This window comes from Apiospora marii (assembly GCF_038362585.1).
Source record: "Apiospora marii strain CBS 49790 chromosome Unknown utg000004l_segment0_segment0, whole genome shotgun sequence".
In the NCBI taxonomy this organism is placed as follows: Eukaryota; Fungi; Ascomycota; class Sordariomycetes; order Amphisphaeriales; family Apiosporaceae; genus Apiospora; species Apiospora marii.
In genome coordinates, this window is record NW_027117375.1 from 1,330,769 (window position 1) to 1,358,635 (window position 27,867).

At 55.8% G+C, this 27,867-nt stretch overlaps 16 protein-coding genes across 16 annotated transcripts; 9 read left to right on the top strand and 7 right to left on the bottom strand.

Annotated features, from left to right (window-relative positions):
- Positions 1-966: 966 nt before the first annotated feature.
- Positions 967-3,565, top strand: PG985_006356 (uncharacterized protein; the record flags this gene model as incomplete). The annotated part of the gene is made up of 5 exons (XM_066826125.1): positions 967-1,288; positions 1,348-1,502; positions 1,564-1,636; positions 1,712-2,131; positions 2,199-3,565. The coding sequence occupies 5 exons, from the start codon at positions 967-969 to the stop codon at positions 3,563-3,565; spliced, it is 2,337 nt and encodes a 778-aa protein (XP_066685732.1).
- A 1,355-nt stretch (positions 3,566-4,920) lies between these two features.
- Positions 4,921-5,352, top strand: PG985_006357 (uncharacterized protein; the record flags this gene model as incomplete). Its single annotated transcript, XM_066826126.1, has 1 exon — positions 4,921-5,352. One exon carries the CDS (start codon positions 4,921-4,923, stop codon positions 5,350-5,352), a length of 432 nt encoding a protein of 143 aa, XP_066685733.1.
- An 861-nt stretch (positions 5,353-6,213) lies between these two features.
- PG985_006358 (Mss4-like protein) lies at positions 6,214-6,942 on the top strand (the record flags this gene model as incomplete). Its single annotated transcript, XM_066826127.1, has 3 exons — positions 6,214-6,339; positions 6,418-6,563; positions 6,672-6,942. 3 exons carry the CDS (start codon positions 6,214-6,216, stop codon positions 6,940-6,942), a joined length of 543 nt encoding a protein of 180 aa, XP_066685734.1.
- Positions 6,943-7,140: 198 nt separating this feature from the next.
- PG985_006359 (uncharacterized protein) lies at positions 7,141-8,556 on the bottom strand (the record flags this gene model as incomplete). The annotated part of the gene is made up of 1 exon (XM_066826128.1): positions 7,141-8,556. One exon carries the CDS (start codon positions 8,554-8,556, stop codon positions 7,141-7,143), a length of 1,416 nt encoding a protein of 471 aa, XP_066685735.1.
- Positions 8,557-9,065: 509 nt separating this feature from the next.
- Positions 9,066-9,911, bottom strand: PG985_006360 (uncharacterized protein; the record flags this gene model as incomplete). The annotated part of the gene is made up of 1 exon (XM_066826129.1): positions 9,066-9,911. The coding sequence occupies one exon, from the start codon at positions 9,909-9,911 to the stop codon at positions 9,066-9,068; it is 846 nt and encodes a 281-aa protein (XP_066685736.1).
- Positions 9,910-10,542, top strand: PG985_006361 (uncharacterized protein; the record flags this gene model as incomplete). Its single annotated transcript, XM_066826130.1, has 1 exon — positions 9,910-10,542. One exon carries the CDS (start codon positions 9,910-9,912, stop codon positions 10,540-10,542), a length of 633 nt encoding a protein of 210 aa, XP_066685737.1.
- Positions 10,543-10,779: 237 nt separating this feature from the next.
- Positions 10,780-11,272, bottom strand: PG985_006362 (uncharacterized protein; the record flags this gene model as incomplete). Its single annotated transcript, XM_066826131.1, has 2 exons — positions 10,780-10,999; positions 11,193-11,272. 2 exons carry the CDS (start codon positions 11,270-11,272, stop codon positions 10,780-10,782), a joined length of 300 nt encoding a protein of 99 aa, XP_066685738.1.
- A 1,801-nt stretch (positions 11,273-13,073) lies between these two features.
- Positions 13,074-14,477, top strand: PG985_006363 (uncharacterized protein; the record flags this gene model as incomplete). The annotated part of the gene is given in 6 exon segments (XM_066826132.1): positions 13,074-13,101; positions 13,193-13,311; positions 13,382-13,937; positions 14,083-14,126; positions 14,137-14,270; positions 14,336-14,477. The coding sequence occupies 6 exon segments, from the start codon at positions 13,074-13,076 to the stop codon at positions 14,475-14,477; spliced, it is 1,023 nt and encodes a 340-aa protein (XP_066685739.1).
- Positions 14,478-15,394: 917 nt separating this feature from the next.
- PG985_006364 (uncharacterized protein) lies at positions 15,395-17,440 on the top strand (the record flags this gene model as incomplete). Its single annotated transcript, XM_066826133.1, has 4 exons — positions 15,395-15,744; positions 15,879-16,040; positions 16,098-16,467; positions 16,634-17,440. The coding sequence occupies 4 exons, from the start codon at positions 15,395-15,397 to the stop codon at positions 17,438-17,440; spliced, it is 1,689 nt and encodes a 562-aa protein (XP_066685740.1).
- A 372-nt stretch (positions 17,441-17,812) lies between these two features.
- Positions 17,813-18,109, top strand: PG985_006365 (uncharacterized protein; the record flags this gene model as incomplete). The annotated part of the gene is made up of 1 exon (XM_066826134.1): positions 17,813-18,109. The coding sequence occupies one exon, from the start codon at positions 17,813-17,815 to the stop codon at positions 18,107-18,109; it is 297 nt and encodes a 98-aa protein (XP_066685741.1).
- Positions 18,110-18,322: 213 nt separating this feature from the next.
- Positions 18,323-19,170, bottom strand: PG985_006366 (uncharacterized protein; the record flags this gene model as incomplete). The annotated part of the gene is made up of 2 exons (XM_066826135.1): positions 18,323-18,786; positions 18,855-19,170. 2 exons carry the CDS (start codon positions 19,168-19,170, stop codon positions 18,323-18,325), a joined length of 780 nt encoding a protein of 259 aa, XP_066685742.1.
- Positions 19,171-20,350: 1,180 nt separating this feature from the next.
- PG985_006367 (uncharacterized protein) lies at positions 20,351-20,748 on the bottom strand (the record flags this gene model as incomplete). The annotated part of the gene is made up of 3 exons (XM_066826136.1): positions 20,351-20,440; positions 20,518-20,586; positions 20,650-20,748. The coding sequence occupies 3 exons, from the start codon at positions 20,746-20,748 to the stop codon at positions 20,351-20,353; spliced, it is 258 nt and encodes an 85-aa protein (XP_066685743.1).
- A 1,238-nt stretch (positions 20,749-21,986) lies between these two features.
- Positions 21,987-23,106, top strand: PG985_006368 (uncharacterized protein; the record flags this gene model as incomplete). The annotated part of the gene is made up of 3 exons (XM_066826137.1): positions 21,987-22,308; positions 22,388-22,526; positions 22,599-23,106. The coding sequence occupies 3 exons, from the start codon at positions 21,987-21,989 to the stop codon at positions 23,104-23,106; spliced, it is 969 nt and encodes a 322-aa protein (XP_066685744.1).
- Positions 23,107-23,636: 530 nt separating this feature from the next.
- Positions 23,637-24,578, bottom strand: PG985_006369 (uncharacterized protein; the record flags this gene model as incomplete). Its single annotated transcript, XM_066826138.1, has 1 exon — positions 23,637-24,578. One exon carries the CDS (start codon positions 24,576-24,578, stop codon positions 23,637-23,639), a length of 942 nt encoding a protein of 313 aa, XP_066685745.1.
- A 794-nt stretch (positions 24,579-25,372) lies between these two features.
- Positions 25,373-25,987, top strand: PG985_006370 (ATP GTP-binding protein; the record flags this gene model as incomplete). Its single annotated transcript, XM_066826139.1, has 2 exons — positions 25,373-25,460; positions 25,524-25,987. 2 exons carry the CDS (start codon positions 25,373-25,375, stop codon positions 25,985-25,987), a joined length of 552 nt encoding a protein of 183 aa, XP_066685746.1.
- Positions 25,988-26,277: 290 nt separating this feature from the next.
- On the bottom strand, positions 26,278-27,456 carry PG985_006371 (uncharacterized protein; the record flags this gene model as incomplete). The annotated part of the gene is made up of 1 exon (XM_066826140.1): positions 26,278-27,456. One exon carries the CDS (start codon positions 27,454-27,456, stop codon positions 26,278-26,280), a length of 1,179 nt encoding a protein of 392 aa, XP_066685747.1.
- Positions 27,457-27,867: the final 411 nt, after the last annotated feature.

Sequence of the window (27,867 nt, forward strand, 5' to 3'; positions counted from 1 at the left end):
GAGAAAAACAGGGTCCATCCCACCCGGTATCGTGGAGGTTTTTCCCAGCTCGGTGAAGGAGCATTTTGCAAGAACAAGTCGTTCACAACAACAGGCAGTAGCAACAGGGAGCCATCCTTGAACTTGAAAGACCCGCCTCCAGTTCTGGGGCCACTTTAAGCGAAAGAGGGGTCCCAATGACGAGCGGCAAGGAGAGGACCAATTTACCTGCCAGAGCCTGTCTCAATGCCCGACGCCTGCTACTCTCCTACTCTAGCATCATTTGCTTGCTGAACCTTAGTCCAAATCATCAGACGACCGGCCATCAGCCACCCGCAGGGCTACGCAGTCGTCGTTGTCCATGGCCCAGCCCACGCGACCTTACGAGACCTACTACACCGTCATTACTAATGGGCCGCGCCGCGGGCTTTTCCATGCGGCATGCGAACTTTGACTTCAGAACCTGGATGGAATCCAGAGAAGTGGTCGCAACAGCCAATGGGATCGGCAGGATTTCCTATCACCGACAACCCGACAGGCCACAGCTTGCCCAGAATGGTCGCTAGACTCAGCACTACCCAACTGCAGTAGATCAATACCTTGGCGTTGTCGCACTGTATGTAGGCTATGTGTGCAATAAGGAAAGCTCAAGCCACCCCTGCAGCAGCAGCCAAAAGAACAAAGAACCACGGAAGCCTTTCCCAAGTGCGGTGCGCGCTGTGTCGGACAAGAACGCAGTACCTGCTACAACGACATATTGTTACAGGGATCGGCCAGCTCCATACTTTGGACGGTGGGTAACGGGGCTCAAGATGCAACGACCCTTCGCTGGTACTCACGTCCAGCCCATCGCCTAGCATGCCGTGGCACTCCGCTCGATAAATAGGACGGGCCCGAACCTCGATTTCGTCTGCTGGTTCCTGCAGTATCACGGCTTTCTTCCCCAAGGCACTTCTTCTACTCTTGCCAAGCTACACTGAAGCCGCCATGCAACTATCTCTTGCTCAACTAGGGGCACTGCTCAACGCTTTGTCGTTGGCAGCAGCTGCTCCCGAAGGCTGCCCCTTCGCTGCGCGCAGAGCGGCCTCGTCTTCTCCCCAGAAGGAAGCCGTCTTCAAGCGGGCTGACAACAACCCCACCGACGCCATCGGCACCTGTCCTGCCGTCAGCAAGTTCGCCGGCGGCGGCACACGGAACGAGAACTGGTGGCCCTGCAACCTGCGACTGGACGTGCTGCGCCAGTTCACCAAGGAGGTAGACCCTCTCGGCGACGACTTTGACTACAAGGCTGCGTTCAACAAGCTGGACTGTACGTGTCCCACCACCCCCCTTCGGCCCCTGGCCTTCCGTTACTGACTCGTGTTATAGACGATGCGGTCAAGAAGGACCTCGTTGCCTTGATGACTGACTCTCAGGAGTGGTGGCCTGCCGACTTCGGCAACTATGGCCCCTTCTTCATGCGCATGACCTGGCACAGCGCTGGAACCTATCGTGCCATGGACGGCCGCGGTGGTGGCGGCATGGTGTGTACTCGCCCGGACCCCTCCTGCGCAAGAAAGATGCGCTAACAAACCATGATCCCAGGGCCAACAACGATTCGCTCCTCTCAACAGCTGGCCCGACAACGTCAACCTTGACAAGGCCCGCCGTCTCGTTGGTACGTCTATTTGTTGACCTAGCCTCGTCCCATGTTTTATCCAATCAGAGACCGGTCATTGACAATCTGCTACAGAACCTATCAAGCGGAAGTATGGCTCTAGTCTCTCGTGGTCCGACCTTATTCTCATGGCCGGTAACGTTGCTATGGAGTCTATGGGCTTCCCGACAATCGGCTTCGCCGGCGGTCGCCCGGATACCTGGCAATCCGACGAGTCAGTTTACTGGGGTGGTGAGACCAAGTGGCTCACCAACGATGTTCGCTACGGCGGCAGCAAGGACATCGCCAACCGGACTCTCGAAGACCCGCTCGCCGCTGTCGTTCTGGGCCTTATCTACGTCAACCCCGAAGGTCCCGACGGAAAGCCCGACCCAATGCTCTCGGCCAAGGATATCCGCGAGACCTTTGCCCGCATGGGAATGAACGATGAGGAGACCGTCGCTCTGATTGCCGGCGGTCACTCCTTCGGAAAGACCCACGGTGCTGCCCCTGGCTGTAAGTTGAATATCTACCCGATTTTAGTTTCCCGCTCTGCCGTTCAATGATGCTGATTGGGTAATAGCCGACCTTGGCCCCGTTCCCGAGGCTGCCTCGCTTGAGCGGGTTGGTCTTGGCTGGAAGAGCTCGTTCGGTACCGGGTCCGGAGAAGACGCTGTCGGCTCCGGCATCGAGGTTGTCTGGACCAAGAACCCCGTGAAGTGGAACCCCTCTGCGTTCCTCGGAAGTCTTTGGAACAACGAATGGAGCCTGGTGAAGAGCCCGGGCGGTGCTTGGCAGTTCGAGGCCACCAACGGCACGCTCGATCACCCTTCGCCCCAGTCGGACAAGAAGCGCAAGGCTACCATGCTTGTCAGCGATATCTCCCTACGGACGGACCCCGAGTACATCAAGATCACCAAGCGCTGGTTGGAAAACCCCAAGGAGTTCGAGGATGCCTTCGGCAAGGCCTGGTTCAAGCTGCTGCACCGTGATATGGGCCCCAAGTCCCGCTACCTTGGACCGGAGGTGCCCAAGGAGAACTTCATTTGGCAAGACCCTCTGCCCGCCCCCGAAGCCGAGAAGTTGAACGAGGAACAAGTTGCCAGCCTCAAGGCCAAGATCCTCGAAGCCAAGATTGATGTTGGCAAGCTTGTCGCCACTGCCTGGTCCGCTGCCGATACCTACCGCAACTCGGATAAGCGTGGTGGCGCCAACGGCGCGCGCATTGCTCTCGAGCCCCAGCAATCATGGCCCATCAATGCCAAGCTGAAGGATGTCGTAAAGTCCCTTGAGACCGTCCGTGAAAACTACAACAAGGCCGGAATCGGCCCGCAAGTATCGCTGGCCGACACCATCGTGCTCGGAGGTGTCGCCGCTGTTGAAAAGGCAGCTCATGACGCCGGCTTCAAGGACGTCAAGGTCCCCTTCACTCCCGGTCGCGTTGATGCCACGCAGAAGGACACGGATGTCGAGAACGTCAACCATCTCGAATACCCTGCCGACGGTTTCCTCCAGTTCGGCAAGGGCAACAAGGCCTCCAAGACGGAAGCCATGTTGGTGGACAAGGCGGCCCAGCTTACGCTGACGCCCCCTGAGCTTACCGTGGCTGTCGGTGGTCTGCGCGCGCTGGGGGCCACCTTTGATGGATCCAAGACTGGCGTCCTCACCAGCAGGGCCGGCCAGCTGACCAACGACTACTTTGTCAACCTCCTGGACATGGCCAACACCTGGACTCCGTCGCAGGACGGCGAACTGTACACGGCCAAGGACGCCAAGTCGGGCGCCGAGAAGTTCACGGCGACGCGGTCGGACATGATCCTCGCGTCGCACCCTGAGCTGCGCGCCATTGCCGAGGTGTACTCGGGAGCCGACGGCCAGGAGAGGCTTGTCAAGAACTTTGTCGCTGTTTTCAACAAGGTCATGAACCTAGACCGATTTGACGTGAAATAGAGAGGGAGGAAGCACTTTCTTGGGATACCTAATGAGGAACGAGGGGGGGGGGGGAGTACCGTGTTTAGAGTATTGTTATTACTACTGACTACCACTTCTTATTTACATGCCTGCCTAGCCTTTGCAGACACTGCGCTAGACTGGCACTTAATTTTCTTAGAGTGTAGTATACGCCTTACGGCATGATTGAAAGCCATTAATACATACATCAGCATCAATTGCGCCTGCACCTGTCTGCTCACGATGATTACTTGGTCTTTCCATCAGCGAGTGATAGATGATCTGGAACACCTGGAACAACCCGACTGCTCGTCGTAGGGCCCGTCGCAGTACGCAGCACGATAGCAGTGTAGGAGGTAGCTACTGTAGCCACCACTACTGGGCTGGCCTGATTTGTCGAACGGTACTGTAGTGGCACAGCTATAGCGCTCTCCACACCGCGCCGGACCTGAGATTAGGTTAAGTGGGAAAGACAATCGATCTGAGGCTTCGGGTCGCCTCGATACGACGCGGACAATGAACGGGTGCAACACTACGGCGCTGGACTGCCGCATCTGCACAAGTGCCGGTTTCAGAGCCCCAGGTTGGCAATGCACTGTATTATCGTTTGTCCTGTCCATGGTTCGACTCTGAAGTCACGATGGAGGAGGGCTTTGTAATGCTAACCTCGCTCGACCTGGTATTGAGGGCATGATGCAGGGATGTTTTTGTGCCGTCCCGGCAGAATTATTTCCGAAAAAATGTACCACCACCTTTCATGTCAGGCTCTGGGCTCCCAGGCTCCCAGGCCACCCACCGATTTATCGCCGGGGCACGCGCGGTCGGCGTTAGGTTGCAGGCCCGGTTAATGGGGTGCGTCGGGGGATGCGCACAGCCGGCACGTCCCCCCTGAAGAACGTCACCAAAGTTACCACCAACCACCAAGAAGAAGAAGGCGGCAGGCGGAGAGGCGGATGAACTCCTGAGCTCCTTAGCACTCTTGTATTATGGGGGTTGTTGACGATCAAGTGGGTGAATGGATACGGTCGGAATTGGATCTTTCTTCACTTCTTCTTAATTCCATATGTACAGCCTGCCGAGCCTGACAGCGGCTTGGGGCGTGCGTGAAACGCTCTATCCTTGAATCCCAACAGCGCATCAAATTGGGGAGATCTACGGCTAGCGCCTGGCGGCCTCTTGGTGTCTGGGTCTGGTCTGGGGCAGATGGGGGGACAAGAGTGCCTTCCGGCCCGAGCGCCTCAGCACGGCTGTCAGAACGACATGATCGTCGTCATCAAATCTTCAAGGACCCAGTCGCTCGCCTCCTTTTCTCCTCTTTTTATTATATATGTCAAACGTCTCCTTTCGCCATGTAGATGATGGCCATCTCCTGGTGCCCGGCGCACCGTCGTCATGATGGGCGACAAGCGGTCGTGGCGTCGGGGTGGGGTTCTTTCTCCACGTGCAAGGGGGCCTTCGCAGAAAGAAGCTGGAAGCTGGAAGCCTTCGATCCCAAGGAAGCGGTAGCTGCGGATCATGTGGAACAGCATAATCTTCAGCTTCGAGGGCCCGGACGCCGGACGCCTTGCCAGCTCAGGTGCACGCACGGTCTGTCGGAGCGGGTGTTGTTGGCCAAGGCCGCTGGCCGCGCCGCTGTCGCGCGCTCCCAGCGGTCCGGGTCGAGGGCATGCGCGTCGTCGTCGTCGCCCTTAGACCCGCGGGTCCATCCCTATCATGGCCGGCGCCAAGTCGAAGAGGGCATCCTCTGGTATGCGCAGGCCGTCAATCACCAGGCCGGTGACGGCTGATGTTGCAGCGCGGTGGCGGTGGAGTGCAGCCAGTATCTCTCGCGCCGGGAGTCGTGCAGGTACGGATGGCTTTCGATGACGGCCGCGCTCGGGCTGGAATCGCGGACGACCGCCGCCTGAACCTCGGCCCGCAGCTTGTCCATACTCAGATTCGGAAAGCACTTCACGAATGGGAGGATGCCTCGGGCGCTGCAACTCACATGGTCTGCAATTGAAGGGGCCTCAACTGAACTTGGCGCAGGTCTCTCTGGTTCTAGTGTGACTCACGGCCAGCCAGTAAGCGTGTCCGGCAGTGGAAGCCTAATCTTGCGGACTGCCCCAAGCAGCCAAGTCCTTGAATTTGATGTCCAGACGGCAGGGCCCTCCAACGGGAGTCGAAACCAAACCATTTGTGTCTCTGGCTGTATACACGCGCACGCTACGGGAAATGCACCAATCGGCAGACAGTCCCGCCTACCCCCGCGAGTCTGCATCGCATTGCAACTTGCAAGCGTGTTTTTGATGACTGCATGTCGCATTCATGTTGTAAGCATCTAGTTGCCGTTACGGGGAGAATTTCCACATCGGGCAATCTAGAGCCCGCGGCAACTGGACGTAGTGGTATGTCCATCCAATTGAGACTGGGCTGGTAATCTGTTGCTTAGACGAGCAATGCAGCTAGCTGCGAGAGAAGCAAATCACCATGGCATCAAGACGGCCCTCTCTACTGAAGTAAAGTGAATATAAAAGCGATACTGCTCTTTGTCGTCTGCCTTGATCACATCGTCTACCAGAACTCTCTTCCTTTTGACCCTTTTCTCGCTCTCAATCATCCCTCATCGAAGAAGATCGCCTAGTTTATAACAGAACTACCACGCAACAATGACAACTCCATCAACCGACCTGTCCAAACCGTATATCCCCGCCGTCGGCCACGCCACCGGTGGCTACTCGAAAGAGAACGAAGCGACAGCGACCTGCTTCTGTGGCACTGTTCAACTTGCCTTTGTAAGGCCCCTACCCACTCAATCATATATATATGTAGAGCACCACGGCTAACCCTGCCATGTCCGCCCGCCCCGCCAGCCGACCTCGTACCCGGGCGTCGTGTCGCGCTTCGTGTGCCACTGCCTGGACTGCCGCAAGGTGACGGCAACCATGTTCGCGTCCAACTTCACGGTGCAGGACCCCTATCTGAAGCACGTTCGGGGCCAAGACGAACTGAAGCAGTGGTAAGTGAGCCAGCCCATCCTGCTTTTGTCCGCCCCATAAACTACTGCCCCATCCCCATCCCCATCCCCTTCACCTTCTCCCCTTTCATTATTGACACCTGACCACAGGTCCCAGTCGCGCACCATTGGCACCGGCAACACCATGACCAACCACTTCTGCGGCCAGTGCGGCACCCTCATGTACCGCGCCAGCTCAGGATTCCCCGGCAAATACTTCCTGCGCATCGGCACCGTCGACGACTTCCACCTGCACGAGACCCGGCTGCGGCCGCAAGTCGAGCAGTACGTGGAGAGCCGCGTCGGCTGGCTGCAGCCCCTCAAGGGCATCAAGCAGGTCAACGGCATGCACACCTTTGCCGACGTCAAGGGGGTCCTGTGAGAGAAGGATACAAAGGCAACGCGAAAAGGGGGAAGGAGCTGGTGCGTGTGCTATTGGAAGGAGTTCAACTGGTAGTGAGGAGTACGTGAGAAAAGTAGTTGGAAATCAAAACTGTCTAGTCTTGTCTTGGATGTATCGAGTCTATTTTGCTCCGTTCCCTTGAACAAATAAACGAGTCACATCTTTCATCTCTTATCTTCAGCCAGCGCCTGCCATCCTGACCAAATCCTCACTAATGATGTCAAACGGGTTCAACCCCTCGCTCTGCCTCCGCAGCACCTCGACCCGCCGCCGGAAACCGCCGTCCCGCAGCGTGGACTCGACGGCGTCCCGGACCTGCTCGACCGACGGCCGCGCCGTGGCCAGATCGACGCCGATGCCCGACCAGCCCACCCGCCGGGCGTTCTCCGTCTTGTCCATGCCCTCGCCCGCGACCACCATGGGGACCCCGTGCGCGATGCCGTGGTTGACGGCGCCGAAGCCGGCGTTGTGGACCCAGACGTCGGCGTGCTCCAGCACGGCGTCGTAATTGAGGTAGTCGGCCACGCGCGCGTTGCCGGGGACGCCGTCGTCCGGCATGAACTCGGCCAGCGACGCGTCCTTCCACCCCAGGATGGCGACGACGACGACGTCGTGGTCCCGGTCGGCGAAGGCGCGGAGCGTCGGGATGATCAGGTCGTTCGGGTCGACCTCGACGGTGCCCTGCGCGACCACGAGCACCTTCTTCCGTCGCGGGTCGTCCGCCGCCAGGGCCGAGTTCGCCTTCAGCTCGTCCCACCAGTCGAAGCGGGGGTCCGGCAGGACGGTGCCCTTCGGCGTGCCCTGCACGAGCCCGACGAATCGGAAGCCCGAGGGCCAGTCGCTGCGGGGATACTCGAAGCCGGGCACGCCGACTTGGTAGATGGCGTCGTGGCAGCGGTAGTTGGCCCCCGCGAGGATGGGCTCCCCCGTACCCCGGCTGGCGCCCGATGCCAGCAGCCGCTTGTCCAGCAAGGCCGTCAAGTCGGCTGCGCTCCGTGTCCACTTCTCCCAGAGGGCTTGGTTCCGCGCGTGGCCCGCGTCCGACTGGTCAAACGGCGCCGCGTACGCAAAGGGCGGCAGGTCGATGCTTTTGATGGCGGGGACCGTGATGGACACGCACACAGTCCTGGGCACGGGGACGCCGGGCGGGAGCGGTGCTCCGTACTTCATGGGCATGATGCCGAGGAAGAAAGCCTCGGCGACGAGTATGACCCGTCGGCCCCGCTCGTGCAGCGTCGCTAGGACCGACTTGAAGTTCTCCCACTGGGTCGGCAGCGTCTCCAAGCACTGCAGCCGCAAGTCGATTTTGCCGCGCTGGGTCCAGGGCAGTGCCTTGTAGCCCGGCGCCAGACGGTCCGGGTCGGCGTAGTACGCTTGGTCATTGATGTCCGCAACGCCCTGTAGAGCGAAGAACTCGGCGCCCGCCGCCTCGATCCGCTGGCGGTGCGCGGTCGGGCCCAGGAAGGCGACATCCCATCCCCGGCTGCGCAGGCCGCTGGCGACCCGGATCAGGGGCTGGAGGTGGCCGGACAATGTGTGGCATACCACGAGAACCACCGGACGCTGCGACTTGGCTCTTGGGTCGTCACCCATGATGATAGCAGAAAGGGTTAATCAGAGACAATGTACGTGTGCGCGGGTCAGGAATGTGACGAGAGAGGAAGTCGAGATCTGATTGGGGATTCCGAGGTCGTGTTGAATCGCGAAGTCCATTGACGTGTTGTCAACCAATTGATTATTACACAGCACAGCCACAACAGGCTAGTGACTGCAGCTGTCTGCATATGACGGCGGAACCCCTAGGTTATCAATGGAATTAACACCAGGAAAGGATGGAAGGACGACATGCACAGCGAAAAAGGAACCAATGAGTATGGAGAATGGAATTGTAATTACATTGTTAATAAAAAGAATATATCTATCAAAAATTGGGTATCATACTACTGCCTGCAATGCAAACACACCAAAGGGGGCCGTAATGGCCAAAACGGACAACGCCTGCCGCAAATTAGAGGACGTCTCTAATTGCGAGACCCGACGAGCACTAATCCGAGACGGCAGAAGAGTCTCTTCCCCTAGGCCCAAAGGATTGTGTCAATCAATCACGCACTGGGCGTGGCAGTGACTGTCGCCATGTCCGTAGTCGTCGTAGTCGTGGTCACCGTCTCAGTCTCTTTGACCGTGACCGTGACAGGGCGAGCTGGATTGGCAATGACTTTGGCGGTGCTGTGCACGGGAATATCGGTGGGGATAGGCCCGAGATGTCCATGGTGCGGTCGCGTAATTGGAATGATCTCCAGCGAAGTTAGGGTCGAGGGCGGCTGCGGCGGCTTGGATTCGGAGGTGGAGCTGGGCACCGGGGCTGGGGGTGAAGGTGGAGGCGGAGGAGGGGCGGAGGAGGAAACGACTGGCGGTAGGATTGGTGGGATAACCACAATGGTCGTAAGGATGGCAGGCGGCGGTGATGTAGAAGACCGAGTCATCGTCAGTAGGGTGGTCGAAGGAGCCTCGGTGACTGTCGTGGTTTCCGGTGTTGTTTCCTTGGGCGGAGCAATGATAATCGAAGTAACAACTTCAGTCGGGACTATGGTGACCGTTACCTCTGAGGGCTGACCGCCGCTGGCTTGGGAGGCTGTCGTAGTAACAGACGGGGTTGGGCTGCTGACTTGCGATGTCGTCGCAGACGGGGATGACTTGGAGTCTCCCAAAATGTGCCCAGCAACATTGGGCTCGTAGCACCCAACCTGGACTCCCGTCGTCGTGTTCATTGGCAGCGCAAAGCATTTCGTGTTGCCCATGCAAGGGGTTATGGAGAAAGCTCCGGACTTGCCACACTGGCCAATGTTGTCATTGACACAAGCGACCTGTCCAGCCATGCAGGCCGTGTCCTCCTTGAGACCCCCGAATAGGCTGTTATACTTCTGTGCCTGTGCTAGGTTGCTAGCCATGACATCGGGTCCCACTGTCGACGCAGAAGATGGCAAGGCGGTGATGACGGTGGGTACGTTCCGGTTAATGGTTCCAGATGTTGTCACCGAGTGTGAAACATATGACGACTTCGAAGTCACCCCTGGTGCCGTCGTTGAGGCAAGCTTTGATGAAGACGCAGAAGGGCTGGCTGCGGCTGCCGAAGTAGTAGCAGCGACAGAAGACGTTGCAGCGGCAGTCGAGGAAGAAGCTATCGTGGAAGAATCTGCTGCGATAGATGAAGCTACCTTGGTGGAGGAAGCAGTATGGCCGGTACCACTCGCACCCCCCGTAGCTGACGTGAAGAAATCAGCCAGACTAGTGCGAGCAGTTGAGGTTGCCGGAGCCGATGAGCTAGTTGCCATTGAAGAGCTCGACTTCATCGAAGAGCTGGCACTCTGTACAAGAGACCCCGGTGCTGATCCAGAAGCAGCCCCAGATGCGATGCTGGAAGAAGCGGTGCTCGGTGCCGCTGAACCTGCTGGGTTAGTACTCCTGGACTGGCTTGGCGCGACACTGGACGCTCCAACCGCAGCACTCGAGGTCGGAGCAATGCCCGAAGAAGTGGGTTGCGCTGATTGGGAAGCAGTTGCAACTAGTGAGGATGAATGAGCGGTGGCGGCAGCCGAGGATGAGGCCTGGCTGCTTGCCAAAGAGCCTGCCGCAATGCTCGAAGATGCAACAGCGCTACTGGACGCGGCATGGCTTGCGGTGTCAATGAGACTGAAAAGGCGCGAGACAGAACTGTATGAAGACGTCGTCGGCGATGCCAGACTAGACGTGATCGCCGATGATGTGGCGGGGGGTGAAGCTAAAAGAGTGTTTGGTATAGACCCGGTAACTGAACTGCTACCCGCTGACGATATAGATGAAGAAGTAGCGGCGGTGGAAGCCGGAATGGGGGACTGCGTCAATGTCGACCCTGGCGACGACGACGACACGACAACTACCGCGACTGAAGACGACGACGAATGAGCATGGGTAGATGACGTCTCTGGTGCTGATAACGTCGCACTGGGGCTGTCCACGGCGAAACCGGCAGAGGCAGCAAGGCTGCTCGGCGTGAGTGCTAAGGATGGAATGCTACTCGAGGGCAGCAAGGATGTAGACATGGAAGTCATTTGTTGTACAACTGACGAAGACGGCTGCTTGAAGACCCTTGAGGTGGCCCCGTCTAATTCGTCTCGTCTCAATCTAGGAATCGTTAGTATTGGTACGTTTGCGTGGGGATGTTGCCAACGGGGGGAGGAGAGGAAACTTACCGTTCCCGGCGCCTCAGCGGGCCCGCCGCTGAGGCCTCGGACAACAAGATAATGCTAAGAAAGAAAGCTGAAGTGTACATGATGAAGATCTTTTTCGAATTCGGAAAGGAAAGGAAAAGGAAAGGTATAACGAAAACGGCAATGGGGAGAAAGAGCCCGACGGGAAATTGTGGGTTTATGACGGAGCTGGGGGGTGAGGGCAGCTCTAGGGATTCATATTACGGGCAGCGAGGAGAAAGGCGAGATGCTGGTCAAAGAGGAGTCGATCTTCAATGAGTTTGTGCAAAGGGCCTAGGCAATTATGGAGAGCTGGGACAAGAGAGATGGCGTCGAGTGTTGAAAGGAGACAACAAAGGGAAAGACAGTGGCCACCGGTTCACGATGCAGAATGGCCAGCCAGAACGAGAACTCGAGATCGACGCTTTTGGAGGGGATGGGGCGGGCATCTTGTACGGAACACAACGCACGCGAGTCACTGGCAATCAGTCTATTCTCGAACCACAACCATAGGCCCTGTTTGCTTAGCCTCACGGCATCCAGGCCGGCAAGCGGTCGCACTAGAATGCATGGTGATGGCCGCAGAGCGAGAAAGCTTGAGATGAGACCCATTGAAGAAGGCCAAGGCCATCTGGGCAGCTCGACAAGACCGATCCAATGGCGTCTCATTGGGCCAAATTGCTTCGGCCGCTCTTCAATGCTGTCCTCAACAGCAATCTAGCCTTGCCGGAAGGGTATTGGATGCGTGAAGCGGTTGGCAAGCGCTTTCTCCATTGTCGGTTTGTGTTTCCGGATTTTCGACATGGTGTCGTGGAATGCGCGCGGTTGAAGATGTTTTGTGGACGGGATATTTCCGTCGGCCTGTAACCGCGGCCAGCAAACGATTCTGGACCAATCGCGGGCAGTTGGCGGGCGCCTCGTGCGGCAAGTAACAGGGGGTTTGGTTAGTGGAGGGGTATCCTTCCGGGGCTCTGTCTTCGACGACAGCCAATGGTTTCGTTGAAGATGCACCACTAATCCGGGCCCGCTACTGGTCTCCATAGCAGAACATACTGCTAATCGAGCCTTAAAAGCAACCATTGACTCTGCATTGACGTGAACAAGAGTGTTCTATTAGAAGATCACTCCGCTGTTGGAAAAAGAACATATAAACCTAGACATCCAGCCGCTTTCGAGGACGGATTTAGCACTGAGCATTGTCGCAAAAACGGTCGAGACCCATTCGGGCAAAGCTATCAGGACCCACGGGCTTTCAAAGGAGCCTCATCCACCTCATCGCAACCACATGGGAAAAGATGTGAGTTGCTTTGGCCACTCCTGCGTGCAGCAGATCTGCGTATCTATGAGTTGGAGCTCAAGTTACGTGGGGATTGCAATGTTTGCATGGCCAGCTGGTGAGCTGGCCGGCGGTTTTGCGTACCGCCGAGTCGCCCTTACCAAATTGACAATTCGAGATCGTGTAAGGTAAATTCAGGCAGGGAAAGAAAGCCAACAGATCCTAAGCCAAGAAAACCCACCCAATGACCATGTCGGCGCCTACGCCGAGTCTCTGGGGGTTTCAATGTCATTGGGCTCGACAGAGTTGGGTGCCCCGGAGATAACTCAATCGTCTTCGACATGCATCTGTTATACATGTGAATGATATGGCAACAGAAGACCATATTTTTTTGATGTACGATTTCTCCGTAGCTTTGAGATGTTCAGTGCTGAACCCCCGGCCTCTCAGAGGTTGTTTGCCACGACTGCAAGCATGGCCGGGTACGTGGAATGTCCATAGCTATGTACGGAATGTCGGTTGTGGTCCCGGTTTACTGGAACCCATTATTTCTTCCAACTTCAAAAATCGCGTTGGCAATGCGCCTAACGGTTTCAATTCAAGCCACGATGAGCGGGTACTTGGAAGGGATCAAAGGTGACTTTCCACTCCATCACAAGGTCCTTTCAGGTGTGTAAAAGGGTCATGATCGCACCTCTCAGGCATCAATTGATAGACTTGTGCACAGTGCTGCCAACGGGCACCAAGGCCATCTCGGCTGAATCTTGGGGTCGTTCGGCGGGGGCTAAAACTGCAAGAATTGCCACACAGCTCCCTGGCTGCCAAGAGAGAAGGTACTTTCTCAAGGTAATGGACGCTGTTATGCGCAACGATGTTGCCAATGATCCTTCGCAAACAAGCTGATAATTCGAATTAGTGTGCAACTGGAGAATACGCACAAACCCATATGTGGGGAGAACACTATTCGGCTGGCATCATAGCAAGCCATGTGCCCGACTTTGGCCCAAAGCCCGTTGGAAAAGGAGGTTACCACGACGAGATGGGGAACCACACCCACTTCTACATGATGGAATACCACGAGATGGACCATCAGAGCCCGCCCGAACCGGCCGAGCTCGCAAGAGCAGTTGCCGAGCTTCATTCGAAAGCCGTATCCCCGAACGGCATGTTCGGCTTTCCCTTCGCGAACGGCCGTGGAACCCTGGACCGCAGCGAGCACTGGGAAAAGAGCTGGGCAGCCCAGTTCACGTACCTGCTACAGGATCTGATCGAATTGGACAATGCGGTGAACGAAGCATGGCCCGAGTATGACGATGCCTGCAAGCAACTCATTGACCACGTCATCCCGAGACTTCTTGGTGTCTTGCAATCCGAGGGGCGAAGCATCGAGCCGGTGCTCTGCCACGGTGATCTGTGGGAGGGGAATGTGGCCACCGACTTGGAGACTGGCAAGATCGTCATCTTCGACCCGGGTGAATCGTATGAAGCATTTCTACTTCTCAAGACCTTCTCCTCGCTCTTGGTTGGAACCGCGTTTATATGACTCTTCTACGTGTGGTCGTTGTGAGGCACAGAGTGACTTGTTGACTCTCATCTAGTATGTACGCCCATAACGAGATCGAGTTCGGTACCTGGAGATGCAGTTGGGCAACACATTTCACGTCGCTCGAGTACGCGAGCGCGTATCAGCGTCTGATACCCCCTTCGGAGCCGACAGAAGAATGGGACGACCGCAATAGGTTGTATGCGATCAAATGCGCCATTTGCGATTCTGCGGGCCACGAGGGAAGCAAGTCTCGGATGATGTAAGCATTGCCCTCTTACATCCGAGAATCTCTAGTCCCTAGCTAATTGGGGGACCCACGGGGAGAGCTTTCAACGATATGCTGTATCTATGTGAGAAATACACACCGTTGGAATCACTCGAGAAGTACGACCCAGACAAGGACATTAGTGTGACAGGCAAGCGAGAAGCATACGACGTAATGGCTGGGGCCCGGAGTTCACTGTGAATTAGGACAAAGAAGGGAGAAACAACGCTTTATGTAAAGGCGGTCAGTACTTACTGAGTCTAGGAGGTTTCAAAGACGACAACGAACCTGCGGGGGTTTTTTCGAGAATCCAAATTGCAGGTTGTCGCTACGGACGAGAAGTGCTAAAAAGATGGTTCCCGTTGCCAAGGCCTGGAGAATAGAGTGGGCGCTGAATCAGACTTGGCGGCGCTAGACTCTAGTGCTGCTGCTTAGTTGAGGGCCTGTATCCGCATCTCCATAGACCGAGATTGGTCCGAAAACTCGGATTGATCTTGTTATCATCGAGTGCCTGGGTATAGAAGCGAAGCAAAGATAAGCCAGAAGGACTATCTGTGGCCAGCCGGCCTCGATTGGTAAATAGAGCAAGTTTCCAGCTCCCTCAGAGGTTCATCTGTTGTGCCGCTAGATGGCCAAACATCTGGCTCATGGCTCGAGATAAGATAACCGTATCCGCCACTAATCTTCGATCGCTCGAACTTATACTCCAACCTAGAAGCCATTGGGGGCGGGGAGCAGGTGCAGTCGTGCAGGACCTGCAGGGATGGATATCCAGAGAACCAATGTCTGCTGCGCGAAACAACCAGGTTAACAGAGCGGTGTCGTATCGCCAGATCTCTAGCTTCTGTCATGCCGTTAGCTGCGCGCTGGTGACAGGGTGATGGCGTGCTGCGTGTTACATGCCGTGCCTCACCAGCCTTGCCCTGCTACTTTATTCACTCGGTATTTTTCTTTTCAGCTAGTGTACCTGCTGTCTCTTTGCCCGGAATCAAAAAACACTCTCAAATGTTATCTATACCAAGCACCGGATCCCCAATGTCTCTGATTCGTTGTTGAGTGTGTTTTTTTGTGGTTTTTTTTCTCTTCGTCTTCTTTCTTCTTGACTCTCCCAATCCGCCATGGTCGTGACGACTTCGACCCCGGCCCCTCCAGGGGCGAAAACTTCCGGCGAAAAGCAGCCCGATTCGCAGAGCGATAACGTCCACCAGGGCCTCATTGAAGTCGCCGACAATGCGGACCACCTGCAGCGCCATCTTGGCAACCGCCAGATCCAGCTGATCGCCGTGGGCGGCACCATCGGGACGGCCCTGTTCGTCTCCATTGGCGGTGGTTTGATGCAGGGCGGCCCGGGCAGCTTGTTTATCGCCTTCACCCTCTACTCCTGCCTCTTGGCATTGGTGAACAATTGCCTCGCCGAGATGGTCATCTACATGCCTGTGTCTGGCAGCTTCATCCGTATGGCTTCAAAGTGCGTGATTTTCCCCTCTCCCCTTCCCGTCCGCGGCCGTGGCGCAGATCATCACAACTGCGACCCATGAGTCGTCCGGGAGTTCCACTTTATTATCCCTCAACGCGTGATTAACTGACATGGTGGTGATATAGATGGGTTGACGACGCTTTCGGCTTCATGGCCGGCTGGAACTTTTTCCTCTACGAGGCTTGTCTCATTCCTTATGAGATCTCCGCATTGAATCTCGTGCTCACTTTCTGGAGGGACGACGTCCCGCCTGCGGCAGTTTGCGCCGCTTGCATTGCATTCTACGCGTGAGCTACATTGAACCTCTTTGGAGGGTTTCGGTATACTGACTTTAGTTGTCGCAGTGCCTTCAACATCATCGCCGTGAAGTACTATGGCGAAGTGGAGTTCTGGCTTTCCTTTGGAAAGCTCTTGCTGATCATCATGTTGTTCTGCTTCACCTTCATTGTCATGGTCGGCGGCAACCCCCAGCACGACGCCTTCGGGTTCCGGTACTGGAGAGATCCCGGCTCGTTTGCCGAATACATCTCGACCGGGGCTCTGGGTAGGTTCCAAGGCTTCCTAGGCGCCTTCTTCTCGGCGGCATTCACCGTCGTCGGGCCCGAGTACCTGGCCATGGTCGCTGGCGAGGCCGAACGACCAAGAACCTACTTGAAGAACGGCTTCAAGACCATGTATTGGCGTTTCGGTACCTTCTTCATCGGAGGAGCTCTCGTATGTAATCTGAGCCACCGATCCTTTCTGGTTGCATCCGCCGCCTAGGCGTCAACTGTCCCTCCCCTTTTTTTTCACATTCCCGCAGTCATTCCCGGCGAAATAGGGGATTAATTGCCCGCCTATGAAGGGGCACCTGAGTCGCCACCTGCTAACTTCTTAATAGTGTGTTGGCATTATCCTACCGTACAACAATGAGAAGCTGCAGAATGCGGGCACCGGAACTGCTGATGGTTCGCCCTACGTCATCGCCATGCAGAACATGGGTATTGGGGTGTTCCCGCACATCATCAACGCCTTGATGGTGACAGCCATCTTCAGTGCCGGTAACGCTTATACGTACTGCGCGATGCGCTCTCTGTACAGCATGGCGCTCGATGGCCACGCGCCCAAAGTTTTCACCAAGTGCACCAAAAACGGCATTCCGATCTGGTGCTTTGTGCTCGTCATGGTCTTCCCATTCCTCTCCTTCCTGCAGGTGTCCAACGACACTGCGCAAGTCGTGACCTGGCTGGCCAACCTGACCGAGGCATCCCAGCTCATCAGCTACATTGTCATGTGTGTGACGTATCTGTTCTTCTACCGCGCGCTCAAGGTCCAAGGAATCGATCGCAGCACGCTCCCCTACGTCGGATGGTGGCAGCCATGGTCGGGCTGGATCGGCGGCGGCTCCATGATTGCCGTCGTGTGCCTGTACGGCTACACGGTCTTCCTCCCCGGGCAGTGGGACCTGGGAACCTTCTTCTCCTACTACACCATGATCTTCGTCGCTTTTGTGACCTACTTCAGCTGGAAACTCCTCAAGCGGACCAAGATGGTGCTGGCGGCCCAGGCCGACCTGGTCTGGGACAAGCCCATCATTGATGCGTACGAGGAAGCTCTGACCGAGCCTCCGACCCGGTTCAGAGACGAGATTATGAAAATGGCTGGGATGAAGAAGAAGAGACACCAGGGGACAGTCGTAGAGAGCTAGCCCGGCTCGGGAGGATTCGAGGTGTCTAACTCAATCAAGTAATAATACAAATGTTGGCTACTCACATCGACACTACAGAACCAATGTAGATCATCTCGGCGTCCTGGTCATATGTACAACCAATCCTGGCTATTACCGACATCGGAATCTCAATACGATGCATAGTTGTGCTCACTGAGACGACGCGAGGGCGGCTGGACCTCGTCGCGCAGAGCTGCCTGTACGGCGTCTTCTCAGCCTACGCATACATGACGCTCGAGCAGTTCTACGTCGACGCCAACGTTGGCGCCTCGTGGACGCGCCACCCGGTCGTCGCGGACTGGTTGAGAGGTCTACAGCCGCGAGGGCCTGACCAAACTTCCGGCGCCGCTAATGGTAGTCCAGGGGACGCAGGACGGCATCGCCCCCCCTCCCTCCCTCTCCCTGACCGAGGAGGAGTACGCCAGGACGTACGCGGCGCATCCCGACTCGCGCGTCCGGTTCCTGGCCCACGAGAGCCAGAACCACGACAGCGTCGCCAACTCGGTGCTGGTGGACAACATGAGCTGTGCGGGCGACCTGTTCAAGGGCAAGGAGATGGAGCAGGGCTGTTCGCGCATCGACGTTCAGCCGTTGCCGCACCATTTCCAGCCGTTCCTGATCCATTACAGGGCGGAAAGGGCGCTTTAAGCACTGGCGCAATGGGAAACTGTTTGTTCAGCCACTTCCAGAATATGATTGAGATGAACGCCCCTCTGGTTCCCCCCTTTCCTCTTTTAGAGCCGATGCGCTTAAACGCCTCTACAAAATAGAACGAATTTAGGCTCATTCGGATTCATGTAATAAACATATCTTGTATGTGAAGTATTGCTTGTGAACTAACGATTGCATCACTCTGGTTTACTAGTCTTTAGGCGGAGTAGGCGCAACTGCAGCCTTCCCACCCAGTCTCCGCTTCGCCGCCACCCACGTTGCCCATGCTGTGGCCGCCATCAAGAGGGGCACTCCCAACCCTACCCCTATGCCGACGCCCAGCCTCCACTTCTTGTGCTCTTCCTTGTGACCGAGCGTCTTCTGCGCATCGAGGTACCTGCCGTGGTTGGACGAGGCCACAATGAACAGGTCGGACCAAATGGACGGTACGTCGTCTCTGGAAGCGTAGTTCCCTGCCGACCCGGCCGCAGCGGGGAGCATGATCTCAAATGCGTTGGTCATGGTGTTGTAGGGGCTGCAGAGTGCGACGGCGTCGCTGACGTTGTAGCTGCTGTTATTGGTCTGGGCTCCTCCGAGAGGCTCCCCGACCACGTCCCGGTATAAGTCGCTGACGATGCGTTCCGGCCTGAAGGTGACTTGCGTCTCGGTCGTATCTGTTGTTTCGTCAGGCCTTTGACATCGGTGGGGATGAGCAGGCGGCTTCTAGACTGGTCCGACTTACTGATTTCCCACTTGACGTCGGCGCCCAGCCTCCAACGAACCGTCACCGGGTCATCCTGGTACTGGGCCTGCTTTCGCCAGGAAATGGTGTGATTGAAGTTTGCCATCACGAGAGCGAATTGGGTATAAGTGTCGTGTGCAAAAGGGGGATAAACCCCCTCAGGATAGTAGCAGCCTGAACCCACGGGACCGCACCACAAAAACGATGTGAGGCAAAAGGGCTCATCGGAGCAATCCTTCTCGCTCGGGTCCCAAGCAAGAGTGATGGGGACCCAAAGAGCGAGAACGGATGTGATGGTGCCGAGTAATGTCCTCATTCTCAAGGCTGGGTGCAGAAAAGAATTCATGGGAGGTCTGGATTCTGGCTTCAGGGCTCGCAACGAGGTTTTGGGGGCACCCAGATTAGTATATCAGCGCATTGATAGCGAGCCGACGTTACATTACCGGAACAATAGATCAGCTCGTGACGGGGACGTCTCTCCGAACGATGGCGCCGCCAAGATGTCGTACCTGGGTGAGACGTCATACGGGACCAATCAGAGCTCCCCGTTGGCTGGCTGTCAACTCGGAAACAATCACGCTTATTTGGCATCAGCCCGCAAGCCGCGGTGGGAGCATCGTGCGTCGATCAATCCCATGGACCGATGCGTAAGGCGGACGAATCAGCCCATTCGCTATCAGTCGAGTGCGGGTCAGAACGGGTGGCTTGCTTCCCCGTGGGCTTTTGGGGTGGCACTGCCCACGGGTGTGCCTCGCGGTTTGCCAATCATGCCCTCTCGTCCATATCAGTGGCGTCCAGCAGTAGAGCAACAGCAATAGCCATAGCCTTTCCCATATCCACTCTATTGGTACCGGTCATAGTTGGGCCTAAACCTTTTACACATAGATATTCATTCTCAAGGCTTCATTGCTTCCTGGGCATGAGGTTTGATTCGCTATCTTGTGAATGTCACATGGAATCAGAACGGCAGTGTAGCATTAACTGATAAGCGATGCAACCGACGGACGCCCCCAAGTCCCTCCGCGGAACAATTCCTCGAGTTCTTCGATCAGCGCTTGAGCCCCAAGTACTGCCTCAGTCACTGCCTCAAGTATCGTATTCAATGGTGATTCTCGAACAGGGTCTGGATCTAAGGCCATGCTACCCCCATATGTTGTCTCCTTAACTTCAGAACGCACCCATGGAAATGGGATTCGTTTCTCACCCAATAACACTGCGAGCATCAAAAGGCCTAAGGATACCAGGCTAACAGGACAACCGGTACCGGCAGCTAAAAACTGCTAAATAATGCAATACAGATGCAAGAAAGGGGGTCGTTGGTTCTCAGCAGAAGAAGATGGAGAAACGCAGTTTTTAGCAGTATTACTGGGACTTTGTATTTGTAGATAGGTAAAGAACGAGGTTACATTGCAAACCCCTCGGCATCCGACTAATTACAACCTGGTTTCCCCTTCCGCCCCCTGACAATCCCTTTCTTCCAGCACCCGACAGACGTGTTAAATGTTGCACTCGACGAGTACGTTGCAGGCACCTGCGGGCGGGCTACAGACAGTTGAATAGTAGCATGGTTGATTGTCGCTCTCGCACTGCAAGCAAAGGACGGGCGGGGCTTTTGGTTAGCTATCTGGCCTCAATGTCCCCGGCAAAACCCATCGTGACTTACCGTGCCACTGGTGCAGGTACCCAGCGGGCCATCGTCGCCAAAGCAGGTGTTGGAGCGCTCAGCGCAGACCTGGGAGCTCGAATGGTCAGCTAGTGTACGAAGATAAAAAGAGGTGCGTGTTGTCCGACGTACTCCAGTGATGCCTTGTCGGCGCTGTAACGCAGCGCCGCCGTATACCCCGGTGGCGGCGAGGCCAATGATGGAGGAGACAACGAAGAGCTTGAAATGCATGGTAGCGATGGGATGTCTTGAAGTGGAGAACAAGACGGCGGATATTGGGGCGTAACCTAATGCTGGCGGTCAAAGGCGGACGTGCAAATGCAGTTGGGGATAAGATGATGATAGCCTGTTGATTGTGGCATCGCCTTCCACCTTTATATGTAGGTATATAAAATTGTTGCAAGATGGGTGCCTGGGTGGCGGTGGCTTCGGTCCCCCCCCCCCCCTTTCCCCCAACTCACAACGTTCGATCTCTGACGAGAGGAAATGTTCTGGCTTTCCAAGTTCCGCCGCCGGCAGGATTGCGCGAAAGGGGAGAGTAACCCTGGCGTGACTTTATTGAATGAGCTGACCAACTCAAACTCGGCTACCAGCCAAGACGTTGCTTTGTCTATAAACCAACAATCGTGCAATATTGTAATGACCCTCTGGCCTTGCTCGGTTGCCTCGCATGCACCGCCTAGCCTGGCAGCTAATATCTTGTCTATCTTTTCCCCATACAGCTCCCAGCGTCTCCCGCGTCTTACTGTTATGTCTCTTGGCTGGGTGAATACGTAGCATTATTGCTTCACAAGTGTCTCTTCTAGGCAGGAGGAAGACTTGACATCCCAGATAACACCACCGCAACATGCCGTTTCGGAGCAACTTGACAAACGTGAGTCCACTATTCAAGGCCATGCAGAATCCCCAATTTATCCAACGGCTTGTATACCATGATAGTATCGTGGTTGATACAAGGCTGAAGTATAGCCCAGGGCGCCGCAGACCAGGAAGAAAAGGGGCTCAGCACAATCGTTCGCCCAATTTTAGGCAGCCGAGGAGGATTTGATTTCATCCCTTTTCAGAAAGGCATGCCGAGAACTAGAACCAACGAGAAGGTGGTACTTGAGAAGGGAAGACGAATGGCCTTGAGAAAGCGTGTAGAGTAACATTGCAAAGGCTCGAGTCTCTCCGAAGTCTTGCTCGTAAGGCAGTCACGATATGGACCAAGACGCGAAGGATCAGTCCACTTCATCAGAATCACGGTGTATGGCGCCCATGGGCATGGAGGGAGAGGGAGACTGAGAGCGTAGGTAGGGTCTTACCGAACGAACGTCGTGAGTATAAAAGCACGAGCAGGTACGATGTGAGGGCTGCCAGAGGATCCCCAAACACAACATCAAGTACCCAGCACCATTATTCACCTCGTTTGATTCTATTTTTTCGATTCAAATCGTCCTCAATCCCTAGTACCTTCACCATCTGACAACATGGCGGCTGACGTCATCGGTATAATTTCCGGGGTGATGGGCATCTGGACTTTCGTTGGCGACATCCTCGCCCCGGGAGCAGCAGACGAGTCCATCTACCGCATCCATGTCGGCGTGGACGGCTCCACCAACCCGGACACCCCGGGCGAAGGACCAGAGCTCAACGCGGCTCCCGGCGTCATCGACGCCGTCAAGGTCTACAACACCAACCATGACCTGATGGGCACTGGCCCCGGGGGCATGATCGGCTTCAACGGTCATGGATTCGGCGACGTGGGGGCCTCGCAGTTGGGGAGCCAGCAGTCTATCTTTACCGAGTTTTGTAAGTGCCACAGGTGACAACAGCAAGGAAGAAGAAGAAGAAAAAAGAAAAGAAAAAGAACGCTAACCATGCGAGACAGTTGCCGGGGATGATGCTATCTGCATGGCCGCTATAGCGGCGACCATGCCCGAAGGCTCCCAGTGGGGGTGGGTTGGCGACTGGGGTAAGCTGTGCAACCTAGATTGGTTCTACAGCGGCTACCTAATCGAAGATGGGAAGTAAGCTTCGACAATGCAATCCTAGACGCAAAGAAGATCAGTGAACTGACATATAGTCGGGACCGGCTCCAGAGCGACTCTGTGCACCTGGATCGACAAGGATCACACCAACGACATCAAGGCGGGCGTCCTTGGCATCAAGTGGCCTGCCTTCAAGGGGACCAAGGACAGCGTGCCGACCGAGCAGGAAGCCAGGGCGGAGTGTGGCAAGGGCCTGACGGCCTGGCGTAACGAGGGCGAGCAGCAGATGCTGCCCCTCGCCGACGCCAAGTTCTTGGCGGCGGCGTCGTCAGGCCCGCGGCCCTCGCGGCGCTTCGACGACAGCCTCGTCGTCAGCCGGCACCGCGGCCAGAACGCCACCGAGCTCTGCGCCTCCGACACCGCCCTGGGCCCGGACTTCGTCAGCGAGGACGAGGGCGTTTACTGCAACATGGAGACGCACGAGACCGCTCCGCTGTGCTCCAAGGACCCCCACGCCCCCGAGTGTTTCGACTGGGCCCACCCCGAGGGCCCGGCCATGATCCGACGCAAGGGCAAACGGAGCCTCCGTAAGCCCAGCAAGGTTGTGCATTGGGGCTGAGTTGAGCACGAGCACGAGCACGGGCACGGGCACGGGGAGGGTCATGTACACGGAGGAAATCGAAGGCTTCTTGGTTTCTTTGTAAAGATCTTGTCGTATTTTCTTGGATAGGTGAAAGGGGGTACGTGAGGGAAATCTGTCTAACATGTTATTTTCGCAACTCATAGTTATTTCACAATTGTTTAATGTATCACCACTGCCTTCGAAGTCTTAATCAGTTGCAGATGAAACGGCTTTGCTCGACAAGTTGGATGGGCAGGGGCAATACTGACCTTTTATATTTCACTGTTGGAACTGGGCTGTGGTAGCTAGGGGCATGCTTAAACAGCATTGGTGCATTGTCAGTCAGCTGTTTTGTTGTACTTTATTCTCTAAACCGATAGTGGTGAGTTCTCATCCCCTTAAGTATAGTTGCATTGACCAACCAATCTTATACTTGAATCATTCTTTCGGTATCCCCCCAGAGGTAACATTGATAGACAAGCCCTGCTCCTCCTTCCCTAGTTCACCCCTTTTCCGTGCCAGAATCTCTAAAGCAGCTTCTGCTTGGCGATGCATATGTAAATGCGCGACATCCTCCAGCTGGCATTAAACATCGACCAGGACAGACGCGCCAAATCGCCAACACTGCATTTAACAGAGTCGCGGCCGGTCCCCTTATGGGCAAGTGCGTGCTCGATCACCTTCTGAGCCCTCTCCAGCTCTCCGACGACCGGAACCAGCTCCTGGTCCATCTCCTCCGTTCTGCCGCCAATCCTCAGGGCCAATGCGGAACAGGGAGCCGGGGGCATAGCGTAGCACTCGATGGTCCATGCCATGGTACCGCCGAGCCACCAGACGTAGATCCGTCGGATCCACTGCGCCCCCTTCCACAGAAGGCACTTCACGAGAAGTTCGAAAAGTCTGTACCTCGTCCAGTCCGAGAGCCAGCCTAGGGCCCAGAAAATGTGCACCACGGCCCGCTCCACAGTTTCCGACAGCGTCAGGTCTTCGTGGTCATCCACCGCCGTGGATCGAGTGGAAGACAGGCTAGCGACGGGTGAAGAAGACCTCAGGTTGTACAGTTTCTCCGCCTCGAACCCTTTGAGGGCGACAATCTCGCGCATCGACCGCTGGCGCGCCATGACGCGGCAGTCGATCTTCCGATTGTAGCGAAAATAGCCCAGGGGCGACGTGAAGAGGGACGGCCTTGGCTCCAGGCCCACCGAGGGCTCGTCGATGGAGCTGACCAGCTCGGGTATCCGCCGTTGGTCATGGTCGTAGTCCCAGCGCTGGGCCCGGATGCGCTGGCGCAGCCATTGGAGGCGGGTGAGCGGGTGACGGCGCCAAGACGGGATCGACGAGGGCGGCGGCGGCGGTGGTGACGGGTCTCGCTGCTTGGCCGGATGCTGTTTTGTCGGCGGTGGTGGCGGTGGCGGTTGTTTCTTGCTTGGGACGGCTTCACGGCGGAAGAGGAGCCAGAGGATGGGCATCTCGTCGGTGGGTTGGCTGGCCACTGCGATAATATCCCCGCGAGATGGTGAAGATGAAGTGCCAATATCGTTCCACAACGGGGCTTGATCTTTCGATCTGGTTCTCGATTTGGTGGGCCTACCCTACTTGCTACTCAACCGTTTCCACCAACCCCATCAAGATTGCGCAGATTGTTCAAATTGCGCGCCGCAACTCGCGCCTGGAGTGCTTGTTGGGCATGCTAATGGTGGTACCTTCTCATGTCAGATCTCAACCGAATTTGCCCTTCCATAAATGGAAATCGTGGATACATGTGGGTACATATGTCAGGTAGTCCCATGTTCGCACTTTCCGTAGTGGTGGCTTTTGTGAAATTCCTGCCAAGTTATGGAAAACTTCATGACAGTGGGTGCGTTCTTGCCAATTTCGATTCATTTAAACGGTACATAGTATAGACCTGACTTCGTTGTTCCTACCTGGTCAACAAAACAAAACAGTAAGGAAGGTGACGCTTTTCTCTCACTACCGACCAACTCTTAGTGCTATGTGGGAGTGACATCTTATAGAGGTTGGAGATACAAAAGAAATTTGAAACGATGACTTTTTCTTATGTCGTAAATTGGGTCAGAACTGCAACCTCGAGTAGCACTTTTACGCAAGTGAGTCATCGTCACGTGAGCAAATATCAAGCCAGCCAAATCGAGCTGAACCTGAGCCACCATCATAACAAGATGTTCTCCGCTCAACTCAACCAAATAGACGAGGCTAAACTTATGAATGCCCAAAAACGATGTCAGGGATAGGGATGACTGATATGTCGGTTCTCGAGCGCATACGCCCTCACTTGGAGAGGTCCCAGGGGGACCAGCGGCCTGTGGTCTTGATGACCTGCGGGATCGCCGGTATGCTTTGGCCGCCCAATGCTGCGGCTGTAATCTGCTCTTATTGCCGCTAAGCATGCACAGGATCGGGGAAAACCACACTGGCCAAGGCCGTCCTCTCGGAGCTGCCCCAGTTCACCCGTCTCTCCGGCGACGAAATCATCCACGAGAAGCACGGCCTGTACGGGGTGGACTACCCAGCCGACGACGCCCTGTATCAGCAGTACCAGGAAGAAAACGACGCCATCATTCTACAAAGATTCCACAGCCTGCTCGACGAAGGCCGAGACGTCGTCCTTGATCGGTCATTCTACGCCAAGGAGGACAGGGACGAGTTCAAGCAGATTATCGACGAGTGGGGAGGCCGCTGGGTCCTCGTCTTTTTCAAAGCCGTGGATAAAGAGAAGCTGTGGGCGAGGATCCAGCACCGGAGCGCACAACCCAAGGAAGCGAATTCGGCGCTCGACATCTCTCGCGAGACGTTCGAAATGTATTGCAGTGGGTTCGAAGACCCGCAGGGCGAAGGGGAGATTGTTGTTGAAATCTAACTACTTTACCTACCTATGATAGAAACAAGTGTTGAATGTGACAGTTTGTCAGTTACCGTCTGGATTGGGAGAGAAAACAATCCTCGATTAAACTGAAAAACGGTCGCTATTAATTTGAATAATCCCCTTATATCCTAGCTCATCATCATAATCTCGTTCACATGGTGTCTGTCACCCATGGCCTCGCGGCTTTTCTTCTGTTTTTGGGGTTTGCTTTTCTTTATTCTTCTTTTTTTTTTCTTTTCAAGATGAAGAAAAGCAAAAGGAAAAACGAGAAAGAAAAAAAGGCTTCACTTTCTCCGTTTCGGACTCGGCGTAACCCCCGCGAACATCTTGATTATTCCAAACTTATTGCTCGAGTGACCAGACCTCCCCGGGCTAGTGCTGGCGACATTTCCAGGGCTTCGAGACTTGCGGTGGTGTTTCCTGTGCTTCTCATGCTTGTGATCATCGTAATCATCCAGATATTGGGGAGGAATACTGTGCCGATGGTGGCTATGGTGCGAAGATTTCTTTCGGCCCATTTCCATGGTCTTGTCAGTATGGTATTTCCGAAGCGGAGGGCGGGGGTCAACGGGCCACTGGGCCGCAATCGTTTTCATGACGCCCTGGGGATACTCGGGACACCGAGTGAACGGGGGGCAATAGTGGTTGATGTAAGTCACATCGGCCGAGTACGAGCTTTCCGGCTTGCTGTGGTCGTCGTGATATAGAGTGTGCCTTGTGTGCCTTGTGTGCCTTCTTCGCCTTTTCTCCTCCTCTTCGCGAATTTCCCCGTAAGGATCGAAATCTCTTGGACGGTACCTCATCTCGGCAGAGATTGGGCTGGCTTCGTCTCGCCTCAAACCCCAATAGAGATCGCTCTCGCATCTCCCGTCCAAGGAAAAGAGTGGAGTCGTAGCAATCGAATACCTTTTGGTTTCGTAGACGGCCGGCCTGGAACGTCGCTCACGGGAGACTGGCCTCGACCTGTACTCTGGTTTCTCCTGGTACATGAAAGGGTCTTCAGGTTCAAGGTAATCAAACACATCGACAGGCGTCTGTTGTCCCTTTGCTTCGGGGCTCCGTGGCTGCCTCGTGTCGTATAGCGTGGCCCCATCATCGTCATCATCCCCATCATCTTCATCGTCCGCATCACGTTCATCATCAGTCACCTCGCCCAGAGCACCATCCTCATCTGACGCATAATCGGTGTCGTTTTCGGTGTCGCCAAGCTCGGACTCGGACTCGGACTCGGACTCGGACTCGGACTCTGCATCTCCTCGACTCTCCTGAATACTACTCAACCGGGTATCTTTGTGGCACCCGTCGGAGCCGTACGCCGTTTTGGAGCCGATGGTGTCACTACTGGGCGACTTGGCCAGGGCCGGCTGCTCCGTTCGTGGTCTGTGCAAAGTGCCTTCTTGCCGCACGTCGGCCACCTTGCCGCAGACGGGGCACCTTCGGCTGGGGCCGCTGAAGTAGGGCATGGTGCAGGACCAGCAGCACGTGTGGCCGCATGAGAATTGGCACGGCAATTTGTGTGCGAATCGATTCAGTTCGGGTACCCTAATCTCGCGCCGGCATAAGTCGCACATGGACAACTTGGGCGGCGCGGCGGCGGCGCGATGGTAACTGACGTTGAGGCTCGAGGAGCTCGCGTGGACGTTGCCGGACTTCATCGTTGCTGGAGGAGAGGAGTGGGTGCACTCGAGGCAGGAGGAGCTGGTGATTTGTTCGGAATTTCATGCGAGATGGGAATTCAGACAGCATGTGTGTGGTTACCCCTTGTCAACCTGGGTTCGGGATCATTTTGTACGTTTTGGTTCTGCTGGGGATTATAAAAGGGAGTGATATGGATAGTGGGACAAAGGGAATGCCTCCCCCTTAAGCGGTTGGTT